At 40.7% G+C, this 24575-nt stretch overlaps 1 protein-coding gene across 1 annotated transcript in view; it reads right to left on the bottom strand.

The window, feature by feature from the left end:
• The window catches only part of unc5a (unc-5 netrin receptor A), a 133198-nt gene that overhangs the window by 38876 nt on the left and 69747 nt on the right, over positions 1 to 24575 (bottom strand). Inside the window, exons 2-4 of the mRNA XM_068326235.1 lie at positions 23729 to 23944; positions 2212 to 2355; positions 431 to 534 (exon numbers count right to left, since the gene is read on the bottom strand). Coding sequence (XP_068182336.1) covers positions 431 to 534; positions 2212 to 2355; positions 23729 to 23944 — 464 coding nt within the window. The remainder of the gene's footprint in view (positions 1 to 430; positions 535 to 2211; positions 2356 to 23728; positions 23945 to 24575) is intronic.

Raw genomic sequence — 24575 nt, 5'->3', positions numbered from 1 at the left:
CCCAGTCTGGTCCTCTAAACACAAACACACGCCACTGAGGGACATGAGCGAGAGCGATGCAGAACAACAGTGTGTGAAAAACGCAGGCGTGCGGAGATGGCAGCGAGATAGAGAACGAGATTGGGAGTGAGTGAGGCAAATTCGCCCATTAATTATTGATAGGCCTTTACAGATGCCAAACGGGGAGTGAAGCCTCCAAGCCTATCCTGAGTGATGTGACGAGACGGTGTGATATATGACTTCCAAGAGAGATAATAAATCAATAACATTTAATAATTAGAGGTGTAATTTATCTGTGTGCTCCCTCGTGGAGCAGGGAAACTCATCCTGCTCCGTTTTTGTTTTTTTTTGCACTGTGTCCTGCTGGTGAGGAAAGGGTAAATGGATGCTGGATGTGCACCCATAAATATCTCCTGTATCCGTGTCTCACCTCAGCTTGTGGCACTCCCTCGGGGGGATGGCAGCGCAGTAACACCTCCTGGTCCAATGCCACCTCTTTACCCTGTGGCTCCTCCTCAAAGTTCTTCCTCAGGTCTGAAGGGGAAAAATATTGTGAAGTGCAAACAGCTACGTATTTAGGATTTTTGTAAGAAAACGTGAAGTTTCATGTCAATATTTCTAGCTACAAAACTTCACCTGTTGATGTTGCCCTAAATTAAATACAATGTTCCACTCTTGAAATGCCCACCCATGGCTTCACTGAACGTGCCGCACTCCAGTTGGCCACTAAGCTGCACAGGGATTGGTGGCACCGACCATCTTGCTTATTACAGGCTGCCTGGCTGGTTCAGAGATGCTTGTCTGCTGCCAGAGGGGACTGGCATCAAGCAAAAGCAATTGCATTATCCCTCACTCCTCCCCTCCCTCCTACTCTCCAGCATCCGCCAGCCTCCAGCCTCCATCTGTATGAGGGGTTGGAGCAGCCACACGAAAACATAGCCCTGAGGCGTCTGGACAAGAGCTCCAGCAAGCTTGGCTGACTGCATAGGGCTTCACATTATGTTTCGGTGAATACTCTTACCACCACACAAGTACTGCTATATATTTATCCATAAACCCAGGCGGTGCATTACAGGTAAGGGGCTATTTGTATCTGACAGGCTAGACGGGTGGCTGGCTGGTTGGTGCAAATTTGATGCGTTCACCCCTGACTTTGAATAGGAGTGAGTGAAGCAATGCCTTATTGTGGGTGGCTGAATGCTTCTGGAAGCCTCTGGTGAAATCCTTTAAATATATGTTGAGCCTGTCCTGACCAATCAGAGCAAGAGAAACATTAAGACAAGAAGAACATTTCATGACATTCAATTTAATTTAAGCTGATGCAATGAGACTGGTTTAAGATATAACAATCATGGAAGGTTCAAACATATTCAAGTGCAACTGTGTGCGTGTTTGTGAAGGTGTGTGTGCGTGCACGTGTGTGTGTGTGTGCATGCACATGAATATCATGTATGTGTGCATTCTTATTGAAACGTGTGTGTGTGTGTGTGTGTGTGTGTGTGTGTGTGTGCGTGTGTGTGTGTGTATGTGTGTGTGTGTTTGTGTGTGTGTGTGTGTGTGTGTCTTTATCTTACATCTTTGTGACTTTGTGGAGCTTTAAAACAAGGCTGGATAATGAATGTGTGTTTTCAAAATGCCTGGTGGTTTGGAGACGCATTGCATTCGACTCCATCTAGAATAATGCATATTTATGTGGGAATGAATTGGCAGAATGCTTTAAAATACTCAAATGTAAAATGGCTTCTTCTAATAAAGCTTTTTAGGCTGCAGCGAGGGATCTGTCTGCAATCCCCAGACAGATTTATGATTGCAGCACTGCAATAAATTTAAAATCTGTTTTTATTCCAGTTACTTTCATAGGGATCATTGCTAATGTATTGTATCTAGTGAAAAATATGTTCATGAATACTCAAATATAGCGTCCCACTTTTTAAGACCTCTTTTAGGCAGAAGCACCTCGCTGTTTCTCCCTCCCAGGGTCTGGTATTTTCTTCTTTACAGGAGGATGATTTGACTAAATTGTAATCACAGTAATGCTGTGATGCACCAGACCCCACCAGCCTGCGGGCTAATTGTTGCATCTAAGTTAGTCCCTCTCAAGCACCTAATGCGAAAAAAATTGTCTCCTCAATATCTTCTTGTTACAAACTGATAGGCCTTATGTAAACACCTTGTTAAGCGCAGTTGTAATGGCGGTAATTGTGCACTCACATGCAATTCTGATGTAGGCTTTTTGGCTCTTCTGGGTACCGGTGGTGCTCCAGGCAACACACTGACACCAGTACTCATCAAGACCAAAGATCTTCTCCACCTGCTGCCTGGTGATGTCGATTGTCACCTGCATGATTGGCAGCGCTGCAAAGGAAACACAACAATAACTATTAAAATGGAGAATGCCAGAGCTGTGTGTGCACAGCATTATCTCCATCAACTTGTTTGATGGTAAGCCACGAGTGAAATGAACATTAATATTTCTACAAAGAAGAAAACACATTAGCTTAAATGAATCCCCCAGTAGATTTTCTACCTTGAACTAAGCCAGCAAAGTAACTTAAAAACAGACAAAATAAATAAAAAGAGAACCATAATCATATATAAACAGAGGGCTTGTTAACTGAGGAAAATGAGAAGAGAGCCTTACAGCTATCCTTTGTGTAATTTGAAGGGCTTTAAAACAGCAACAGTTGGGAAGCAACAAAGAAGTGCTCTACAAACAAAAATCCCCAGCCCGACCTCCTTCTCTGGTATTAAATCCAGAAGGAGGAGTTCACGATCTATGGAGGATTTTCACAGCGCTGTTCACATGAATGATGCTGCTGTAATGCAACGCAAAATCAGCTTCATTACTTTTCAAGAAGTGAGTAAATATAACTCTTCTAAACAATCATCGAAGTAATAATCGGGATGAAATCCATTCTTCTAAACCTTCCACACAATGGAGTGTTGTCAGACTCTGTGTTGATATTTGAGCAGCGCTCACATGTTTATTTTCCTTTGACCTTTAATTTGGGAACATGAAATCCAGCAGCTTTTTTTTATATAATGAGTTACGACCTTGATGCCGACCGTGTGCCCTACTTTCCCTTCACTCTGATGGAGTGATCCTTGTTTTCCCTTCAGCTCTCAGCTCTCTCTCATCTCTGTCTGTCTGGGGTCTTCAGGAGAGAGGTGTTAAACCTTTCATATGAACACATAACATCTCAGAGTCACAGAGGACACATCCAATAGACTGACAGTGCAGCACAGACACAGCTGTGCATTTAAGTCTCAATGGAGAATCTCTCTTCAAACTGCATTTACATAAAAGGCACTTTGTGACACCATCTCACTCCCTCAAGCCCTTGATCCATCCACAATGATCATTTCCAGTTTCAGACTGAAGCTTGAATAAGTACCACCTATCAAGTCATCTAACCTACACAGTTACGTAAAGCACTTCATCAAATCAAAAACGAAAAATGTTTTTCATAAAGTATTTGTGCATTGGTCTGCAGAGGCATGCGTGATTTAACAGCTGTAACATGGAATGTCTGGGAGAAAAGCAAAGTGGCTCCACTGCTGGAAGTCATACAGCCATACAGTGATAAGTGGTACAGAGGGTCACTGACAGACCCCACCCTCTCACCCCCACACCACATATATTAGTTCATAAAACTGGTGGTTTTTTCAATATACAACCTGGTAAATGCAAGTACATGTGAAGTCAATCCATCCCTGAGGGACCACTCTGAGCATCAGGAATACCTTTGACTTGTAGAACACGCTTTGTTCTGCACTCAACAGTGAGACTATGGCACAGAGAGAAAGAACACCTAAATGGTAAAACAAATAGCTAGTCAGAGTCAGAAAAACCACTTATGGGGAAGAACAAATGGAGCAGAAGAAACCTTCTTTGGTCCCTGTAATATGGCGTTGTTGAATTTCTCCTGGCAGAAACATGAACACATACCTTAAAGAACAGAAACATCAAGATTCTTTACACATTCTTGCAGTTCTTATACATTCATTACAGAATTGCAAAAATGGCATCTATCTATTGTTTTTATTTTCCAGTACTGTATGTCTAAATGGCTTTTATATTGATTTTTTATGCTATTTATTAGTTATTAACAAATCCTGACAGAAGCTTAGAAGACAAATAGAAGAAAAAAATCTAAAGTCTGCCTCCAAACATAAAGTTAAATGAAACATGAAATCTTAAGAGCATTTATGCCCCTGCTTGCCCCTGGGCTTGCAGCAGTTCATATGCACAAATGATTTGAGAAAATACATTTGAAATTTGCCAATAAGTTGCATCGCGTGTTTTATGTGGCTGTATTTACAGTACAGGTGAAAAGTGTTTGATTAATGAAAATCTACTGTCTTCATTGAGCTAAAGGGTGAAAGGAATAAAGATCAGTATGGAGAACAATGGAAACCCGAGGAGAGAAATCTAAAGAGGAGCAATTTGAAGCTCTGCTTGCCAGAGTAATTGCATTCGGTTTCCTTATCTCTTCCTGTCTCCATAATTACCTGCTTTTGTGCCTGACACCTTCCAGTTACACTGCTGTGAGTCATTCTGTCCAATTTCCCTCCAATTAATAAGTAGGACAATAATATCATCACTTTGTGAGCAAAATAGGACTGTAATTTTAGAGCACTTAATAATGATCGGGCAGGATGTTTACTGTTGTTTAGCAAACTCTATTCCACCGGGACCACGGAAAGTAAAACAAGACTGAAACAACTTCAGTGTTTATTCTAAAGTACTTTTCTTGAGACAGGAAAATTGATGCGCTCAAAATATAATTAAATTATATCAGTATTGATTGCTAATGATATCTGCCTCCAAGGTGTGAGGAATTAAAAAGAAGAAGGAAATGTGCACTTACTTTCCTTCAAGATACTGATGCTGCACTTAACATTCCTGTTAAACGATAATTAAAGCATGACGCAATTCCCCCAGCTTTCAGTTTGATGTGCAGCTCGTTCATAAACAAGCTCATATCCCAAATCTCATTAAATTTGTCTGAATTTTAAGGGGTGATTATGTGATTGACACCGTGTGAATCCTAAGCTTAGAGCTGGAACCCTGGTGAATTTATTTTTATTTGAGTGCAACGGGCCAACTTTGTTTAACCATTTGACCATGCTATTGGAAAACACACGTCTCTGGTGCAGAACTGACAGAGGGATGCAGGCTTGTATTCGGACAAACATAAGAGTTAACACTCCGTACCAATACCATATAAATTTGTTCCTAGATATTGATAATTTGATACCATTTTGACACTCAAAGTCTCAGTCAGGGCTAATAAATATTCATTGCATGCTTCCTTATCCACTGACAACGGTGGCCAGTTAGACATTAAGCCCTAGCCTTGCAGCCTCCGTCAAAGACGTGAACATCAATAAAAATACAGAATTAAATCAGACCTTGAAAAAATATTAATTAATCAAATGGTTGCAGATTCTCTCTTTGGATGAGGTGGTTGCTATCATATTTGTGACTATACAAATAGTTCAACAAGTATGAATGCCTTGTCTTAAGATTTATTTTCCTAACATGCACTTAATAGAGAGTTAGTCAATGACTAACTTAAAGTTTAACCATCATATTCACAAACCTGAGAATAAAACAAGCAGAATTAATGGCATACTTGAGCTGCCAATATTCCTTGCAAGGTCAAATATTTATCTAATATTTACTCTTTCATACTTTGCATTGTTGCACACTGCAATGCTGGCACTTGTTTGTTATTTTTTTGTTCTTGATGTAACAGTTATTGATTATAACATTGACTTTTACCTTTGCAATGAAACCACATCCTTCCTTTTCACAATTCTGCCTGCCACTGACAGATTTCATTTTGTGTATTTTTTCTGTAAATGTCTCTGCTAGCATTTGCTGTTTGTCTCCACTGCAGCAAATCTGCTTCACTTTGGCGATAAACAAAGTAAATATCTTGTCATATCACATAGTCGTGGAATATTACCATTTTCCCATATGTACCAAACAGAAACCCTAAAAATGTGAAATCAGGAAAATAATGCTTCATAAAAGCAATTCTGGTTTAATTTCAGTGATTTGTCTTGTAAGACTATAGGTCTGGAGTTACAGAAGGGGAAGAATCACAGAATACCTGAGACAAGTGCTACTTCTATGCATTTTTATAGATATCCTATCAAACTAGTGGTGTAACTACTGCACTGATGTCCTCAAGCATCTCTGTACCCCACAAGGTCACAAAAAGTTCCTTGCATTATACCTCATCCTTGGCGGCATGTTTCACCTAAACTAAGCTAATCTCGAGCAGTTTATGTGTCATAAACACACTGAGTTTCAACAAATTGAATTGAGGGAACGAAATGAGGCTGCAGGAAACACAGAGTGGCTGAGTTCATGAATTGACTGACCTTAGCATGGTGTGATGGAGCTTATGGTAAAATCTTCAGGCAATGAAGTATAATACAAGCTATCACTTTTTCTATAGACTATACAGATCTTTATTCTAACTTGAGAAAAAGAGGGGTAGTATTTCATGAAAAGGGAAGAAATCACATTGTAAAAGCCAAGAACACAGACAATGTTTTTGTGAGTGTCCAGGAAGAGTTTTTCGAGCCAACAGGGGATCAACACGCACAGGGTAAACATCATTGGACTCAATCCCGGGTGAGTCGATATTGGGCTTGTCTGAGTGTGGGACTTTATTTTTCTCTCCCTCACTCTTGTTTTCGCAGACTGTGACCTCAATTCCATAGGGGTCATTTGCCTATCAAAGGCAAAGTCTGGAACTTGCAGGTCCAGAGTGTGTGTTCATTGAAACCAAGGAAATTCAATTAGACTGCATCCCTACTGTGTGTGAGGCCCGAATCCACGGGTGGATAGAGGAGGATTAGGGTTTGGTGACTCTACAACAGCTGATTGCATCATTACAACATAGAGAGAGTGCACAATGGTTGAAGGGGTACATCAGAAATGAACACTTTCATGAATGCACTGTCTGCTCATCCCATCAACCAGTCAAAAGCATGCGCTTAGTGTTCATTTCCTCTTGTGGTTCTTCTTTGTGTCCAAAAGCATTAGTGTCATGAGCAGCACCACAAGTATCTGGGGCCTCTTTTCACTTCACCAACAAATCAATTCAATGTGCTCTGGTTCAAAGAAACCCTAATATGAAGATGGGCTTTCATGTTACGATATATCATGTTAAGATGTCTCTGCAACTTTGAAGCTAAGCAGCCTGTTGAAATGTGTCTAAAAATATACTGTAGGTATTAACAACCTACATAGAATTACCACGTGTCAATAATCCAAAGTTAACCCTCGGTCACAGAGCCAAGGGCATAAATGCTTTATCATCAAGTCTCCAGATTTCCATTACCATGTCAAGCAGTGCGGTGATGGGTACCTGACATACAAAGCCGCGAAAGGCATGTGGCGCCACGAGCGTCTATCTCCAAACAAGGATAACGTGGCCTTCTGAGTGAAGCATGGCTCTATTACAGAGCAAAAGATGGGAACAAGAGAGTGAGGGGGAGGAAAACAGAAGCCCAGAGTTCACAGGGAATACAGCAGTCAGGCCTCCCATTCAGAGATGCTGTTGAGGTTGGGCCTCGTGTCAGTGGGACAGTGTTCCGGGTCAAGGCTCTGCCTCCGGTTATGACAAGCCTTTCGAAAGCTTCTTTTGATTGAGCTGTCCATTTTCCACAATGAATGCACAGTGCAAGGCCCCTGCTGATGCTCTGAATGTCGTTACAGATTATTCATGGCAGACAAACAGGCGAGAAGGTAGCGCTCCAATCAATCCAGCAAGATTCAGTTCAATGCCATTCCAAGGAGACTCAGGTGGAGCCATAGGAAGCAAATGGTGTGGGACAGAAGAAATACTGATGAAAGTCGTGGACTAACATTGCCTGACAACTGTGCTTCAGTTAGTAAGTGACTGGCAGATTTCAGTTACTCTTCAATGGCCCCATATATAGTTTATCATGACATCAACTATTCAATTGTTTTTTATTTTATTTTTTCCGTTATATTTATTTCTTTTTTATTTCTTTTAAATGTATTTTTTAAAGGCATTATTAGGTAGAACTGTTGCTCCACAGCAAGATGGTCCTTGGCTTGATTCCACCCCGTGTGTCTGTCTTTCTGTGTGGACCTGTGATGAAGGTTCATTTCATCCAGGGTGTACACCGCTGCTTGCCTGTTACCAGCTGGGATAGTTTCCAGTACAACTCCTGACCCAGATTCAGATAAGACAAATGGACGAAACGGTTTTGTTCGTCTTGTCTTCAAGAAGATGAATGAAGGAATGAATTGACTTTTATTAAAATGTATTCAATATGTTGCAAAATAGACTGGCATAATTTCTATAAATCTTTCAACAACTATGCGAATATTAGCTTTATAATATTGGGAGTGATTTATAAACATCAATAGCAATGACTACTGCAGTGAGTAATGACACTTTTACGATAGATGGAAATATATGGTCATTAGTAGCCCCTATTTCATGGTTAAAAAAAATAGTACATTATTCAATAAATCAATAAGAATAACAACAAAAACAATAATTGTCATTACTACTAACAGTAACAACAATAACAACGATAATAACACCAATAAATGAAGCCTTAAATTCCTCCAAATAAGTGATTCAATTGCTAATCTAAAACTTCAGAAATAATGTCACAATGTGAGGTTCAAAACATCAAATATGTCTGAATACAAATTTGAGAGGAAATTGAGCTTAATGAAAATTGGTGCACACACAATTTGAATCCTGATATTTTCACTCATCAAAAAAAAAAAAAATCACGACCAGCTTTATCATTGACACAACACTACACAAGTACGCACAGCATTCACAAGGATGCATTTCACCGGATGCAGAAATGGCACATGTGTTCCACTTGCAAAGGTTTTCACAAGTGTGGAATGTGATAATGAATTATTCCACAAAACTTTAGAATAGCATCTCTAAGCTGCAGAATGCAGATGTCATACGATTACCTTGGTTTCATGTATACTTGTATTTCAATTGATATTGTTTATATCTGGTCACCAGCCGCCATGGGAGAGTCACTACTGATTACATCAAGTGGACATTAATTCAAAGCAATGGATTTTTCTATTTACACTGTCTTCCCATAATTACTTTGGCCAACCTTTCCTTAATAGTGCATACACACAAACACGCTTTGTGATTTACCACAGTGCCTTCACCAAAGTGCCCTCCTTGTAATTACTTTGTATCCAATATCCTGACCTCGGTGATTGGCAAGAGTTCTGCATTCTATATGCCACGGTCTTCAGGCTGGAGGTGTCTGTGACCTGTTTCTTTATCTCACACACACACCTTGTCCAATGTGGGATGGGAACATGGGATGGGAGGTGAGGGCTCCGAGCACTTCGCCTCTACCTCCAATAAATTCTGCGGAGTGGGAGGATCTGATAGAAAGTTACCCACATGAAAGCCCTGATAATTTGCTCAGGCTAACATGTTGCTCTCCTGCTTGTCTGACATGGCTTAGGGCTCCAAACTAAATAAGGAAAAGTGCTTTAGGTAAGTAAGCCTGGTTCCCATCTGGTTGAAGTGTGCTGTGCACCATTCAAATTGTATTAAGGTGTACTCCCTCCCTTCTCACGATCGTTTAATGCCTCTTGGGCCTTTGGCCGACACTGTGGTCCAAGTCAGAAGGCAGAGGTGTTTGGTAATCCGATGAAGGAGTGTGGGCAAATGTAAATATTCAGCTCAACAACAAACATTCAGGAAAGATCCTAGAGGAAAATGGAGGCTATGAAAGACTTTCTACAACACTCAGTGGATTTTTCTTTGTTTTTGGAAGCATTTCAGCATACTGCAATTTACATTTTTTCTTAAAACTACATGCACTGCTATTATATTATAATCACTCATATTGTCCCTAAATAAATATTAAATTTGTAAAAGCATGAAGAATTTAATTAACATCAGTTACCTTTACAATTAGCATATTATATATGGCACTAAATCTGCTATGCACTTTGACTGAAACCTGGTGATGAATAGGCAAATTCCTTACTTGCATCCCAAAAAAATAGCACGAAGACTTGTGAGACTTGTTAGACTAAGTGTTGTTTAAAATAAGCAGCTTTTGCCATACCATGGTGATCATCATATGATAATATCTGTATCAGCTATACTTCACTGATTTATTTAATAACTAAGTCATGCAAAATTTGCAGTACGCAACAAATGACAATCTTGCAAAATCTCAGACAATTTCATCAAGTCACAGTAAAATTTTAAGTAAAAGTTCTTGCTTGGCTAAAAAAAAGTTGTTCTCTAGCACCACTGTGAATTCTTGCCTTGCAAATAATGAAAAAAACCTAACTCCCTATGGTGGATAACGAGTATCTTTGCTGTGTTTACATCATGCAAGCATCATGAGAAACCTCCAAGTAGTAAGTACAACCTGTGTGCTGGAGTATAGTGTGCCTCACAATGACCCTTTCCTGCAGATATACAGGACAAAGTAATACAACTCCCCAAGCTTTACTGACTATAACTCTCAAACCATGACATGCAGGAAGTCCTCCAGCAGCTGAAAGAGGACTGAAATCACTCAGAGAAATAAAATAGTAATTAATGAAAAAAAAGGAAGAATGGCAGGATCCTAAAACAATAATACCGGGAAAATGTTCATAACCCTGGTATGTAATCTGTTTATATGCCTGCTGTCAGCATGGATCACATGATGATGACTGTGTAGTTTCCATTCCGACATGGGCCTTGCTATTGAGTCCATCTACATTGTAGCACAAGGGGATGAAGTGCTGCAGACTGAACATGGATTGAGCCTTTAAATATTAATTTCTTTGTTCAAAGTGACTCTATTCATTATTTGTGCAGCATATGCAAGACAGAATTGTGGACTTTATAAATAACTTGACGTGGAAAACTGAAGAAATCGAGACAGCACAGAGTGGACCACTGAGGTTCCTTTGAGATGAGAGGTTACAAAAGTCGGACAGTGGTGAAGGAATATAAGGGCTGAGATATAAAAGAGATTGTTAACAACACAGATGGTAATTAGAAATATTGGATTATAAAAAACAAGACAAAGAATCTTAATATATATTCTACACAATATCTAATTAATCTGATGATTTTTTTTGCTGATTAATTGGTTTTAAGTTTTAAAACGTCAGTCATGAATGTTTAAACATCAAAGGTGCAGAGTTACAAAACTTATAACCAAATAGGAGTTCAAAGCCATTCAGTATATCACATAACACAGAGAAAAGTGGCAGATCATCATTTCAGAAGCTATTACCAACAAATATTAAACGTCTTTCCTTGAAGAGACTCAATTAAATTTAAAAAATATCCCACTTTAAGGGTAGGTGACTGTAAGGACAGCAACAATTTCAAACTTTTATTCAATTTTCATATAAATACACTGAATTATATGGCTATTAAATGCCATGTCTTATATAATATAAACATAATACAGGCTGAATCTAGACGTGGACAGACAGAAGAAAAAATGATGAGCATTTTCTGAAAACAAACTACTGTGAATAAATGAATTATTAATTTGAATTGCATTAAATCCCCAGGTTTGCAGCCCGGTGGCTCGCAGACCGGGACCGCTGCTCTTGTTGTCAGCACGCCTCACTGCACAACAGCTCCACAGGAAGGTTTCCTCAAACACGTGCAGAGGCACCTATTCATTTTCTATCTCCTGTGTTTGATGTTGAGGCATCTGACCATACTGAATATAGAATAGTTTTATGTGAGCAGGAACATCCCAATAACTTTGGGGGGGTTTGGTGTACAAACCAGTAGTTTTTAACTTTGGGTGTAAAATCAGCATCCCAAATGCAACTCACATTTGTGACACTTCCAGAGAAAATGGTGTGCACACCTTTCATACATCTCACAGCAACTCATGAGGAGATTAAAACTATTCTTCATCCCTCACTACATAATACAGTCTTTCCACGATGCAGCAACTCATACCAGGACACCCCGCAGCTTCGACTTTAAAAGGAGAAGAGCAGTGAGTTGATGTTTGTTCGAGTAGTGTGTAAAATACTATACTGAAAGTCTCCTTGGGGCTAAACTCACAAAGTATTAACTGTCAGCAACCGAGTTCCTCTGCCTATCAAAAATCTCCATGGACTATTTAGCTGTCAGCTCCCTCACTACATCTCCTAGCTCCACTATTTTTAAACGAATTTGAGCAGAGCAGGTGTTGATTGACACTGCAAACTCCCACTCCGTCTCTGTCTGTCAGCAGAACACTTGAGTTTTTCATTTCCAAGGGAGGTGAAGGTAAGTTGAAAGATAAAATTACATTACAGTAGAGAATTTAAAATGAGAAAAATGTCAAAGTTCATTGGCTACAATCAAAAAATAGCAACACACCAAAGAAGCTTAGCATCTTGTCTTCACTCCACGCTGAAGTGCTAAAACGACACATTTGGAGGCAGGCTGAGGAATCTAAGCATATTGGCAACTTTGGCCTCTATTTTCTCGGCACAAGGACAGCACAAATGATTGGGAAGTGAAGCATCTGCTGTATTCAATTGTAGTGTGCCGACAGCAGTTGATTCAAACATTTTGCTCAGGGTACAGAAAGCTTAGAATTACCTTTAGCTGAATCCAAGCAAATCTTTCCATGTAGCTCTGAGGCCAAAGCTTCTTTCCACAAAAGGCACACAGACTCATGAAATATGGCTGAAAACACACTTTACCTTATCATTCTTATTGCAAAACTAAAAATCAGGACAAGTAAGAAAGAAAGAAGATAAACAATTATTTCAAAATGATCTATCCATCCATCCATCTTCAACCGCTTATCTGGGGCCGGGTTGAGGGGGCAACAGTCTCAGGAGGGATGCCCATACTTCCCTCTCCCCAGACACCTCTTCCAGCTCCTCCGGGGGGATCCCGAGGCGTTCCCAGACCAGCCGAGAGACATAGTCCTTCCAGCGTGTCCTAGGTCTTCCCTGAGGTCTCATCGCGGTAGGAAATGCCCGGAACCTCTTCCCAGTGAGGCGTCCAGACGGCATCTGGAACAAATGCCTGAGCCACCTCAGCTGGTTCTGCTCAAGGCAGAGGAGCAGCGGCTGTACTCCGAGCTCCTCCCTGGTGACTAAGCTCTTCACCCTTCACCCTCTCTAAGGGTATGCCATGCCACTCTACGGAGGAAAGTCATTTTAGCCGCTTGTATCCGGGATCTTGTCCTTTGGGTCATGACCCAAACCTCATGACCATAGGTAAGAGTAAGAATGTAGATTGACCGGTAAATCGAGAGCGTCGTCTTGCGACTCAGCTCCTTCACCACGACAGACCTATATAGTGACTGCATCGCTGCGGAAGCTGCACGGATCCGTCTGTAAATCTCACATTCCATTCTTCCCTCACTCGTGAACAAGACCCCAAGATACTTAAACTCCTCCACTTGGGACAAAGACTCTCCACCGACTTGAAGAGGACACACCACCCTATTCCTGTCGAGAACCATGGCCTTGGATTTAGAGGTGCTGATCCTCATCCCACTCAGCTGCACACTAAGGGTCCAGGTTTGATGAGGCCAACAAGACAACATCATCTGCAAAAAGGAGAGATGAAATTCTGTGGTCCCAAAACCGGACTCCCTCCGGATCCTGAGTGCGCCAAGAAATTCTGTCCATAAAGATTATGAACATAACCGGTTGTAGAGGGCAGCCCTGCAAAAGTCCAACATGCAACTAGAACGGGTCTGACTTACTGCCGGCAATGCGAACCAAGCTCTGGCTTTGGTGATACAGGGACCGGACAGCCCTCAGCAAATGGCCCCAAACGCCATACTCCCGATACCACGAGTGACACAGTCGAATGCCTTCTCCAGTTCCACAAAACACATCTGGACTGGTTGGCAAACTCCCATGAACCCTCGAGCCCTTGATGGAGAGTGTAGAGCTGGTCCGGTGTTCCGCGACCGGGATGAAAACCACATTGTTCCTCCTGAATCTGCGGTTCTACTATACGTCTAATCCTCATCACCAGTACCCTCGAAGACTTTACCCAAGAGGCTGAGGAGTGTGATCCCCCTATAGTTGGAACACACCTACTGGTCCCCCTTTTTAAAAAGAAGGACCACTGCCCCAGTCTGCAAATCCAAAGGTACTGTGCCCGACTGCCATGCGATGTTACAGAGACGTGTCAACCATGAAAGTCCCTGCACATCCAGAGATTTGAGGTACTCAGGGCAAGGAGTATGGTAACCATCTTGGTGACTTCTGCTTTGATGATAAACGAATCCACCTCTGAGAACTCAGCCTTTACTTCCTCTGTGTAAGACATGGTAGTGGGATTGAGGAGATCCTCGAAGTATTCTTTTCACCGCCTGACAATATCCTCAGTCGAGGTCAGCAGCTCTCTGCCTCTACTGTAAACAGTGTTGGCTGTGGACATCTTTCCCTCCTGAGGCGCCGAATAATTTGCCAGATTTTTTTCGATGCTGACTGATAGTCCTCCTCCATGGCCTCCCCAAACTCCTCCCAGACCTGTGTTTTTGCCTCTGCGACTACTCGAGCTGCAGTACGCCTGGCCTGCCTGTACCTGTCAGCTGCCTCCGGAGTCCCACAATTCAAATTCATGATTTGATAGGACTCCTTCTTCAACTTGATGGCATCCTTTACTTCCGGTGTTCACCACCACCACCAGAGGCACCAGAGACTTTGCTATCACAGCTCCAAGCAGCCCCTTCAACAATGGAAGTGGAGAACATGATCCACTCTGACTCAATGTCCCCAGCCTCTGGCGGGATCTGAGAGAAGCTCTCCCGGGGGTGGGAGTTGAAGACCTCACTGACAGAGGGTTCTGCCAGATGTTCCCAACAGACTCTCAAAACACGTTTGGGCCTGCCGAGTCTGTCCAGCCCCCTGCTCTGCCAGTAGACTCAGCTCACCACCAGGTGGTGATTGCCCCTCTCTTCACCCGAGTGTTCAACACACGCAGTCGGAGGTCTGACGATACGGCAAGGAAGTCGATCATTGACCTCCGTCCTAGGGTGTCCTGGTGCCATGTGCACTTATGGACATCCCTGTGGTTGAACAAGGTGCTCGTTATGGACAAACTGTAACTAGCACAGAAGTCCAATAACAGAACACCACTCGTGTTCAGTTCGGGGAGGCCATTCATCCCAATCAACCCTGGAAAGGGGTGATTGGGATGAAGTCCCCAAGGAGAACAATGGAGTCCCCAGTTGGAGCACTATTCGGTACCCCTCAAAGGGACTCCAAGAAGGCCGGGTATTCCACACTGCTGTTTGGCCTGGAGGCCGAAACAACAGTGAGACACCTGTCCCCAAACCGAAGGCGCAGACCCTCTTGCTCACTGGGGTGAACTCCAACATGTGACGGTTGAGCTGTGGGGCTATAAGCAAGCCCACACCAGCCCACTGCCTCTCACCTTGGGCAACATCAGAAAAGTGGAGAGTCAAGCCTCTCTCAAGGGTTTGGGTTCCAGAGCCCAAGCTGTGGGTGGAGGTGAGCCTGACTATATCTAGTTGGCACCTCTCAACCTCCCTCACAAACTTTGGCTCTTTTCCCCTCAGCGAGGTGACATTCCATGTCCTAGAGTTAGAGTCTTTGTCTGGGGATTGGGTCATGCTGACAACTGCCACCCAATCCACACTGCACCCGTCCCCTATGGTTTCCTTGGTGGGTATTAAGTCCGCCGGAGGTTGGACTCACGTTGCCCTTTCGGGCTGAGCCCGGTCAGGCCCCACGGGCAGAAGCCCAGCCACCAGGCACTCACATACAAGCCCCAACCCCGGGCCTGGCTCCAGAGTGGTGCCCTGGTTGCGCCATAACGGGCGACATCACGGTCCTTTTTATTTTACTTTCCATAGGGGTTTTTGTTACTGCTCTTTGTCTTGCCTGTCACCCAGGACCTGTTTGTCAAGGGAGACCCTAGCAGGAGCATAAAGCCCCTGACAACATAGTTCCTGGGATAATTTGGGGACTCAAACTCCCCCACCACGATAAGATGGCAGTTCTCGGGGGAATTCAAAATGATCATGTTTGGGTTTTTTTCATAATAAATTACATAAATTACAAATGCAGGCTTGTCAGGATGTTAAATAATAATACATTTTTTTTTAAATCTCTGTGAACTTCATGATACGCCATGGTTTTTTTGAGGCTGACAAACAGAAAATCACACTGGAGAAAGCAACATAGGATATGTTTTGGTGGGAGGACAAAGTGAGTGTGTGGGCGATTGGAACACCAACGTTCTTGTTTGACAAATGGTAATTATCATTCAATTTGTTCCTCTAATTGCAGTTAATTTTGAAATCTAATTCCTGCACGTCAAAATCAACTTCAGAGGAACAGATCTCATGGGCTTGAAATATCAAAATAAAAAATACAACTTACTTACTTAGAGGAACTAAGAAGTGTAGAATTTATATTAGTTTGTCCTCGAGACCAATCAACACCGCTGTTTTTTTAAAAAAAAAACCTGCTCGTCTCACTTTACTCCCACTGCTCTAAAATACACTTGCAATTGTCTCAAGGCCAGTACAAATATGGGTTTCAATTAAATCCACTTTGGCTCCCCTCTCACTTCGAGGTGTGTTGCTTTGCTTAGAAACAGGTCTACTTGCACCACACAGACACCCACAACCACAGCCAAATATACACACTGTGATGACCTGCCTGAGAAGCCTAATTGAACTCTTTGGCAGATGTGTCACGGGAACAATTCACCTTGCCATCTGCTTTTTGGACTTCATTTCAACTATTCTCCTCTCCATCCAGCAATCAAGGACAGAATAAAATATATAAGTTCTATTATGTGGAAGCAGCTGATAATGCATCATCAATTAGTCACCTTGGCAACTGATCAATGCTTAGCAGGTGGTACAAGGCCATTTTATTCATTTAGGACTGCATTGTCCTCTTCCCACCTGATTCTCTTATTTTTGTCTGTTCATTAGTCTCTGGCTCTCAGGTCTATCAGGTTTGGCTTAGAGTGCAGGACTGTTCTTCAATATTCCATTAGAGGTCATGTTTAATCACTGTTGTCTAGGCCCGGAACTATTAGGAAGAAAATGCCTTCAAATCCCCTGAAATTTGGCGACAACAAATGACAAAGAACTCTTGACTACTTGCAGATTTCACTAAATGTCAGTCATGTTAAGGGACCTCCTGTAAAGGTAAAAGGTATTTATCTGCATTCATGCTGCTGACCTATACTGGACTGACAGAGGGAAAATTTTTTAGAGTACAGCCACATACAGAGGGGGGTGGAAGTTGATGTGAGAGAGGTGATTGGCTGCTATAATACCATGGATAAGTATTGAGGTATTAAAACAAAGGTTGCAGATCATTTCAGCAAAGCCTAGCTTATCTCCCCCTTGGATCAGAAATTAAATATGTCATCGCATTACAATCCAGGATCTAGTCAATCAGAAAATACATATTTTACACAAAAGAATCCTCGCTGGTTGGCAGATGCTGGGGTTAGCCCCATGGTGCTGTAACACATTATTAGTTCAGAAAGTGATAGATGGCTTTAAAGATTTGCTGAGTGCGTCATACGTGGTATTTAGACTTCAGGAGATTGAGGATGGGAGTTAATACTGAATAACCGGGTTAAAGTAAGGGGTTAGTTTCCCTTACAGGGGTTTGAAAATATATAAAGGTGCAAAAACCTAATAATGATTTTAATAAGTTGCAGTTGATTCCACTCTAAACATAAGAATTCACTTTCATCAAGTCAAAAGCAAATGTTTAGCATTATTTCTGTCATCATTTTCCACTGTCATTGTCAACATCTGCTTCAATCAACATGAAAAAATATAATTCCCCCATCTTTATAAAGCAGTTTATTGAGGTTTATTGAAATAGAAATGTGAAATGCATGTATTTTCCACTTCAGAAGGTTTGCTGTAGAGGTGATAATGCCACGCATGGATCAAAATCGCTTCCATCATCGCTGGCAGGTGAAATGCAAACACAATCAAATCAATCTGGCCCATACAACAATCCTCTCAAATGCCAATCTCACTTCTCCTCATCATATGTCTGATGAGAAATCATCGTGTGGGAGAATCTCCTGATCTATGCAAACACCCTGTCAGCATTGATTTGTTCGGAGGGGAATGTGTCTTTATTAGGCCTTGCCAGACATCTTTATTTTCCAGTTCTATGAGAGATAACTTGGCAAAGACACAGAGCTGGCAAGGACTTAAAAAAAGCAGTCACACCCATGGCAATTGAGATAAGTTACTTGGGACAGGTAATTTGAATCCAGAGACTTGTATGGATGGATCAATATCGGACATTGATACCAGGAGGGGAAGGGCAAAATGTGACATCTCCTTTATCTTTCATGGTTCATGTGAGAAGTATTAGGACGATATAAAGGGTGTCACAAAATGTAACTGCATAGTAACACCTGGAGCAGCTCTTGTGTTTGTCCATTACACCTGTCACGGCAGAGGTGACGTCTACTGTAGATGATTATCCACATCTTTTTTTCTGCCTCCTGAATTTCATGCATTGAGCTGTTTAATTGATGCCCTTCAGACCTGGGCCACTTGTGAATTCAAACTTTCTAGTTACTGTGATGCTTGACTGAGTCTGCTGGGAAAGAATATGGATATTGCCTTTACGCTGGAGAACTGGGCCAATTACTTCTGTAAGAGCAGGCATATTCATGATATCAGCTCAGTTTGACAGGTTGTTTGACTAGTCTCTTTGACTGGTTGCTTTAACTCATCTGATATCCATTACTAACGGCAAACATGTGCAGATGTCATTAGGGTGGTGGGAATCTGTTGACATGTGCAGCATAGGTAATACAGCAGCAGATGGAAGGTTGTCCACAAACGAGCTGGTGATCAGGCAGGGATTGAGAAATGTGCCAGAGTTTGAATTTCAGTTCAGGTTACAGACAAAAGAATCAGAATCTGTTCCTCATGCACAAGAAATTATCAGATGTCGTATTTTTGATAGTTTAAATCCTTCATGGTGTGACTTAAAGTATTTGTGTTTGTCCATGTCTAGAGAATATTTTAAAGGGTAGATGACGGAGAATGTTGCTTGTGCCACTGGACCAGTAAATAAATAAATAAATAAATAATTACATACATACATACATACATACATACATACATACTGTACATACATACATACGTAAATAAATCAATAATCAAGAACATGCAATACAATATGATATAATGGTGATAAAAAAAATCAGAACTATTATTTGGAAGGAATGTGTTTTTTCCCATTGATGTATTAAACCGTGCATAGGTTCAAATAATTTTTTTTTTCAACTAAATGGTGGGAATGATGATGTTTCAGGCTCCGTAGTTTGGTCTGCCGTCATTAGTATTCCACAACTTCTGTCCTAACATCCTGTTACCTGAAGAAAGCCTTGACACACATAGTTTGTGATGAAATTATTCAAAACTTGCATGAATGTACGTCACCATTGGTCTTTACATCCAGGTGAGTATCAGTAATGTGTTTTACAAATTTATTCTTCCTCGTGTTATACAGCACATTGTCTTATTGCTCATAGTGCATCACATTATTTGAATAAATTTGAATTGTTACTCTATTTAATAGATTTAGATCAACTGATCCTTATTCTATTCTATGAGTGTAATTTTTCTTTGTGCTGCTCGATCTGCCTGAAACCATCTACAGTAACTGTGGATCTAGAAATAATACATTTCAGCTATAAGATTCTCAAAATGTTGGCCTTGTTATTGTTTTGTCTGAGTTATTGTCACAATTTCATTAAACTTTTTTTGCGATAAAATCTTTGACAAAAACATTGTTTAAGAATTGTATGTTTTTATTTATTTGGCCTTTTTTGTTTATTTACTTGATTAATTAAAAGATCAAATACAAGCAAACACTACTCTGCTTTTATTTTGGCATGACTTATTTTTCTGATGATTACAAAGATAATTCTGCAACTCCAGGGTTTGTGAAACAATTTTAACAACAATCAGGCAAACTAAAAAACCCTACAGGGCTTGCAGAATAGTTTTCCTTCTTAACTAAAACAAATTTCTTACAAAAGCAGCAATAACCTAGAGGCCAATCCTACAAAATGATTGCATTTCTGGAAGATTATAACTGTGATGTAGCAAAATTTAGCAATGACATTTTGAGATATGAGACATGTGGCTTTATGTTTGATCAAATACCTGCATGCTGCATTGTTGAAGTCACTTAACCATCAAACATGGAAAGAAAAAGAAATCATCATCCTGAACAGATAACACCAGATTAATATGCATATCCAATCTGATCTGCTTTTATGCCAATCTGTTTTATTATTGTCAGAATTAATAGCAACTCATCTTTTATTTTCACAATTACCAAGGATGTTGGATGGAAATCTTTGTCAGTTTGAACACTACAGTCACTAAAATCATGGATAAATCTCACATGCTTTTTTGGCTGTTATTAGCTGGTCACAAAGACGAGATATATTTGTTCACAGGTATATTTTATCAATCAATTTTTGTGAACTTCAATTCATCCTCTTGAAGACACAATGTCGATACCAAGAAGCTTCTGATGTGACATAAGTCCGGGTTGCTTGGCAACTGCTACGACTCAGAGTCAGGAGTGACCATGATAGTGCGAGGACAACCTGACACGTCTGTAGTGGACATGTAAACACATGAAATCACATCTACTTCTATCGGCTTTGGGGACATTGTATCAAAATGCATTATAAAGACTACTTTATGGGGGACCTGTGTCCTAAGAAAGACAAGTCCCCACAGTGTGCTTAAGTAAACAGACATACAGTATGTTCCTATAACAAACACACACACACGCACACGCACACGCACACACACACACACACACATCAGGGCACATAGACCTTTAGTGCAGTTGAGTGTGTGTGCCTCATATGTTTTTTCAGGAATAGGGATATTAGAGGCTGCCATCAGTAACCTCCTCTGGGCAGCGCTGACATTAAACAGCACCTGGTGTTTGAGAGATCGATGTAGGTGCCTTGGAGCAGCTACACCTCCAGACAATCACGTGTCCTTCAGAGCTGCATAGCACCACATATGCATCATTCAAGGCCTTGGAACTTTACAGAGTTTCTAAAGATGTAGCCCCTTCGCTGCTGCAGCGGTTTGAGACGCTCTGGGATGACAGATTTGTTTCATAGACAAATAAATGTTGATTGTAATGGCTAATATAACCACATGGCAAATGGTCCATCATCATTAAATGTTGGCAGAGCACCGTTTTGGCAATGTGATGTTCTCATAAACCCCATCACAGTTTATGGAGCACATCATGTTCTTGACAAAAGTTACTGTTAACAAAACGCAATTCATATCCATTCCAACTCCTTAATTCCTCACTGCATAGTGCAAAAAACAAAAAAAAACCCCACAAAGACCATGTAATGGACCAAATGGCTCTGCCAACACTAATAGTTTTAATTAAACTGTAATCTACATTCCAATAAAACAAGCTGTATCAAAATGGATGCACTAAGGTATATGTTAGGTTAGAAAAAAAGTTTTCACTCTAATCCGAATCCAGTCCAAACTTTAACAGTGTCGTCTCTCACAAAGTTTCATGACCGCCTGTCAAGCATTTTGTGTGTAACTACTAAAAATGCTAGAGAAAGCCCAATATGAAATGAAAGGAAGTTACAGAAATTATTTTCTTGTATATGTATCTTTTTTTAGTCAGTTTTCTTTCATGGCACATGCCCAACCTTTCAACCAAGTTTCACAGTAATCCCTTGAGCAGTTCATGTGCCTAAATAAAGATATTGGAAAAACCCTATCCTTTAGTCCTAAACAAAGTGAAAAACATATCAAACTGATCTGGATCCACTCCTAAATGTAATGAGATATCATCTGATCAGTCTTGATGTGAATAGTCTTGGTGATATATATACAGTATATACATATATACATATATATACATACATATATATATATATATATATATATATATATATATGTATATATATATATATATATATATATATATATATATATATATATATATATACACACAGTAAACCCTCTTTACTCATGGTTAATGCATTCCAGGGCCACCCATGAAAAATACAATTTTGCGATATAGCGACAAACTGTTTATTTTGTTATTTACGGTAATTAAAACATTTATGAAGCGCCCTTCCGGATGCTGTCAGCCAATAGCATCATGTGACTACGTACTAAAAATCTGCGATGTAGTGAAAGCACAAACAAGCGAGGGATTACTGTATGTGTGTGTGTGTGTGTGTGTGTGTGTGTGTGTATATATATATATATATATATATATATATATATATATGTATATATATATATATATATATATGTGTGTGTGTGTGTGTGTGTCTATAATTCAAAGCAATTCAATTCAATTCAGATTTCTTCCCTCCCATGTGACACGGATCAGATATTAGTCATGAGTGTTTAAGCAGGAAAGCAGCCCGTGGAATCAGATGAGTGAGGGTACGTGGACACATGCCCCTCAAAATGCTTTGGATAGCAGTAGCTTGAATAATTAATCTCATATCACACAAGACAGTGTCTATTGTAATTGTCGTTGCATTCATTTTCATTTCCACATCATGCATATGTATCTGGGATGGTGCCCCAAATGGTAAAAATGTCACTGGATAAATCCTCTGAGAAGGATTGTTAATACTGGTACCCCTTGCTTTACCCATGTTGACAACTACGATATGCAGGTAAAAACTGTTAGAATTACATTATAAATTAACATTTTCTTACTAGCATTGGTGGAACTCATATCTTTTATTGTTATTATTTTTAAGAGTGTGAGTCTAAAACAATTCCTAATATAAGAAGTATAATAAATCTAACAACAGAATACTGTGTGTGAGCCACAACAAGATGTAACACCATTCTTTCAAGTGTATTCAACAGATACTTGACTCTGTGTTCATTCACAAAATAGATCAGGGTTCCTCACCTATGAAGGTGTAAGCGGAATTGTCAGCTACCCAAATTTTTCTACACTATTTATTCCAGTTGCCTGGTGAGCAGCTGCATGTTAATTCCAAATGCTGAGCACCAGATGGATAAATGTTAGCACAATGAGCTCTTTATCTTAAACAAAGGGGCAAGGTGTGCATTTGAATTGATACTTTCCTAGTTGAATTTCACTGTCCTGTTCTAAACACCTTCCCTATGTCTTTTTTTTTAACATATGCATGGCGTGATATGTATTTATGCCTTCGTCATTTCAAATTAGATCATTCACTAATGTGTGTTCCTGGTGCCGAGAAAAACATGTAATTTCCACTGGTCTCATCAACAATCAGTTGTCAGGCTGCAAAAGGGTGGTTTGAATTCATTGAGCACTGCTGAATCACACATCAATGTCATACATGTTTGTGACACTGATGGTGGAGGCAGGCAATTGTAGCTCAACAAAGAAATAAACAAACAGGTTTCCAAGGTGATCAAGATGTTTTCTGATGCTGAAACCAATGTGATTATTATGAGCCTGACAGGCTTGACAGCCTGAAAGGCTGGATGATGAGCTAAGAGCCTACAGGGGCACGCTAATCACTGGAAAATTCAAACATGGCTTTTTGCATGCAGACATACATAAAGCATCCATGTAGTCCAACAAGTCACAAGTTTGTAACAGAATTCAAATGCTGTTAATGTGTTGATTATTTTTATTTGGAAGCAGGCGGCATTATTTTGCACGTACCTGTGGCTGGGTCCACAGTTTGCTCAATCAGATGGTCGTCCTGGTGAACCCACTCGCCGTTGCACTTGAAGTAGATCTGTGTGGCTGGAGTGGAGCGGCAGGTCAGCGTCACTGGCTTGTTCTTTACGATGTACTCGTCTTCAGGTTCCACAAGGAAGTGGGGTAATAGGTCGGAGAAGGCAGCAGGAAGAGTAGCTGTCGCGGCGTGCTCAGACCCTTGAGAGAATGAAAATGGCAGGGATTTTAGAGGGATGTCAAATAAAAACATGAATGGTTTTACATTTTCAAGTTGTCATGGTAGCAGGGAGATGAATAATTGCACACACACATAGAATTTAAAAAAAATGCTGAAACTGATGCACAAATTGAACTTCCTAGGTGAATTGTGTCTCATCCATAACTGACGACTAGAGGAGGTAGACCGAAAATGAAAGAGAGAGAAAGGTTGTATGGAGGAGAGTTGGCAGACACAGAGCTTGGCCTTGTGAGCTCTTGGCTGGGTTTAAGTGGTCGTGGACTCTATGTCTTTACTCCAGCTCTTAATCACAGCCCGTTAACATTGCCGCTGATAGACCTGTGGCCATAAATCACCTTTCAATGACCACTTCACCCTGTGTTATACAGCTCTTTAACCAGGACTGTAACTCTACAGACAAGCCAAGATGAGAGGTTAGAGATGAGCCGACAGCTAGATAGCCATTCAACTACAATCACCCCCAGTATATGGTGGATGCTGTTTTATTTGTCCGGTATCTCCTGCAAAATAAACACACGCAAAATAAAAAAAAATATATAGTGTGTGTGTGTGTTCATATGTACAGTATATATGAACACAAGGGTTGTCCTT

This window comes from Antennarius striatus, chromosome 10 (assembly GCF_040054535.1).
Source record: "Antennarius striatus isolate MH-2024 chromosome 10, ASM4005453v1, whole genome shotgun sequence".
Lineage (NCBI taxonomy): Eukaryota > Metazoa > Chordata > Actinopteri > Lophiiformes > Antennariidae > Antennarius > Antennarius striatus.
This window is presented reverse-complemented; position numbering and strand designations above follow the sequence as displayed.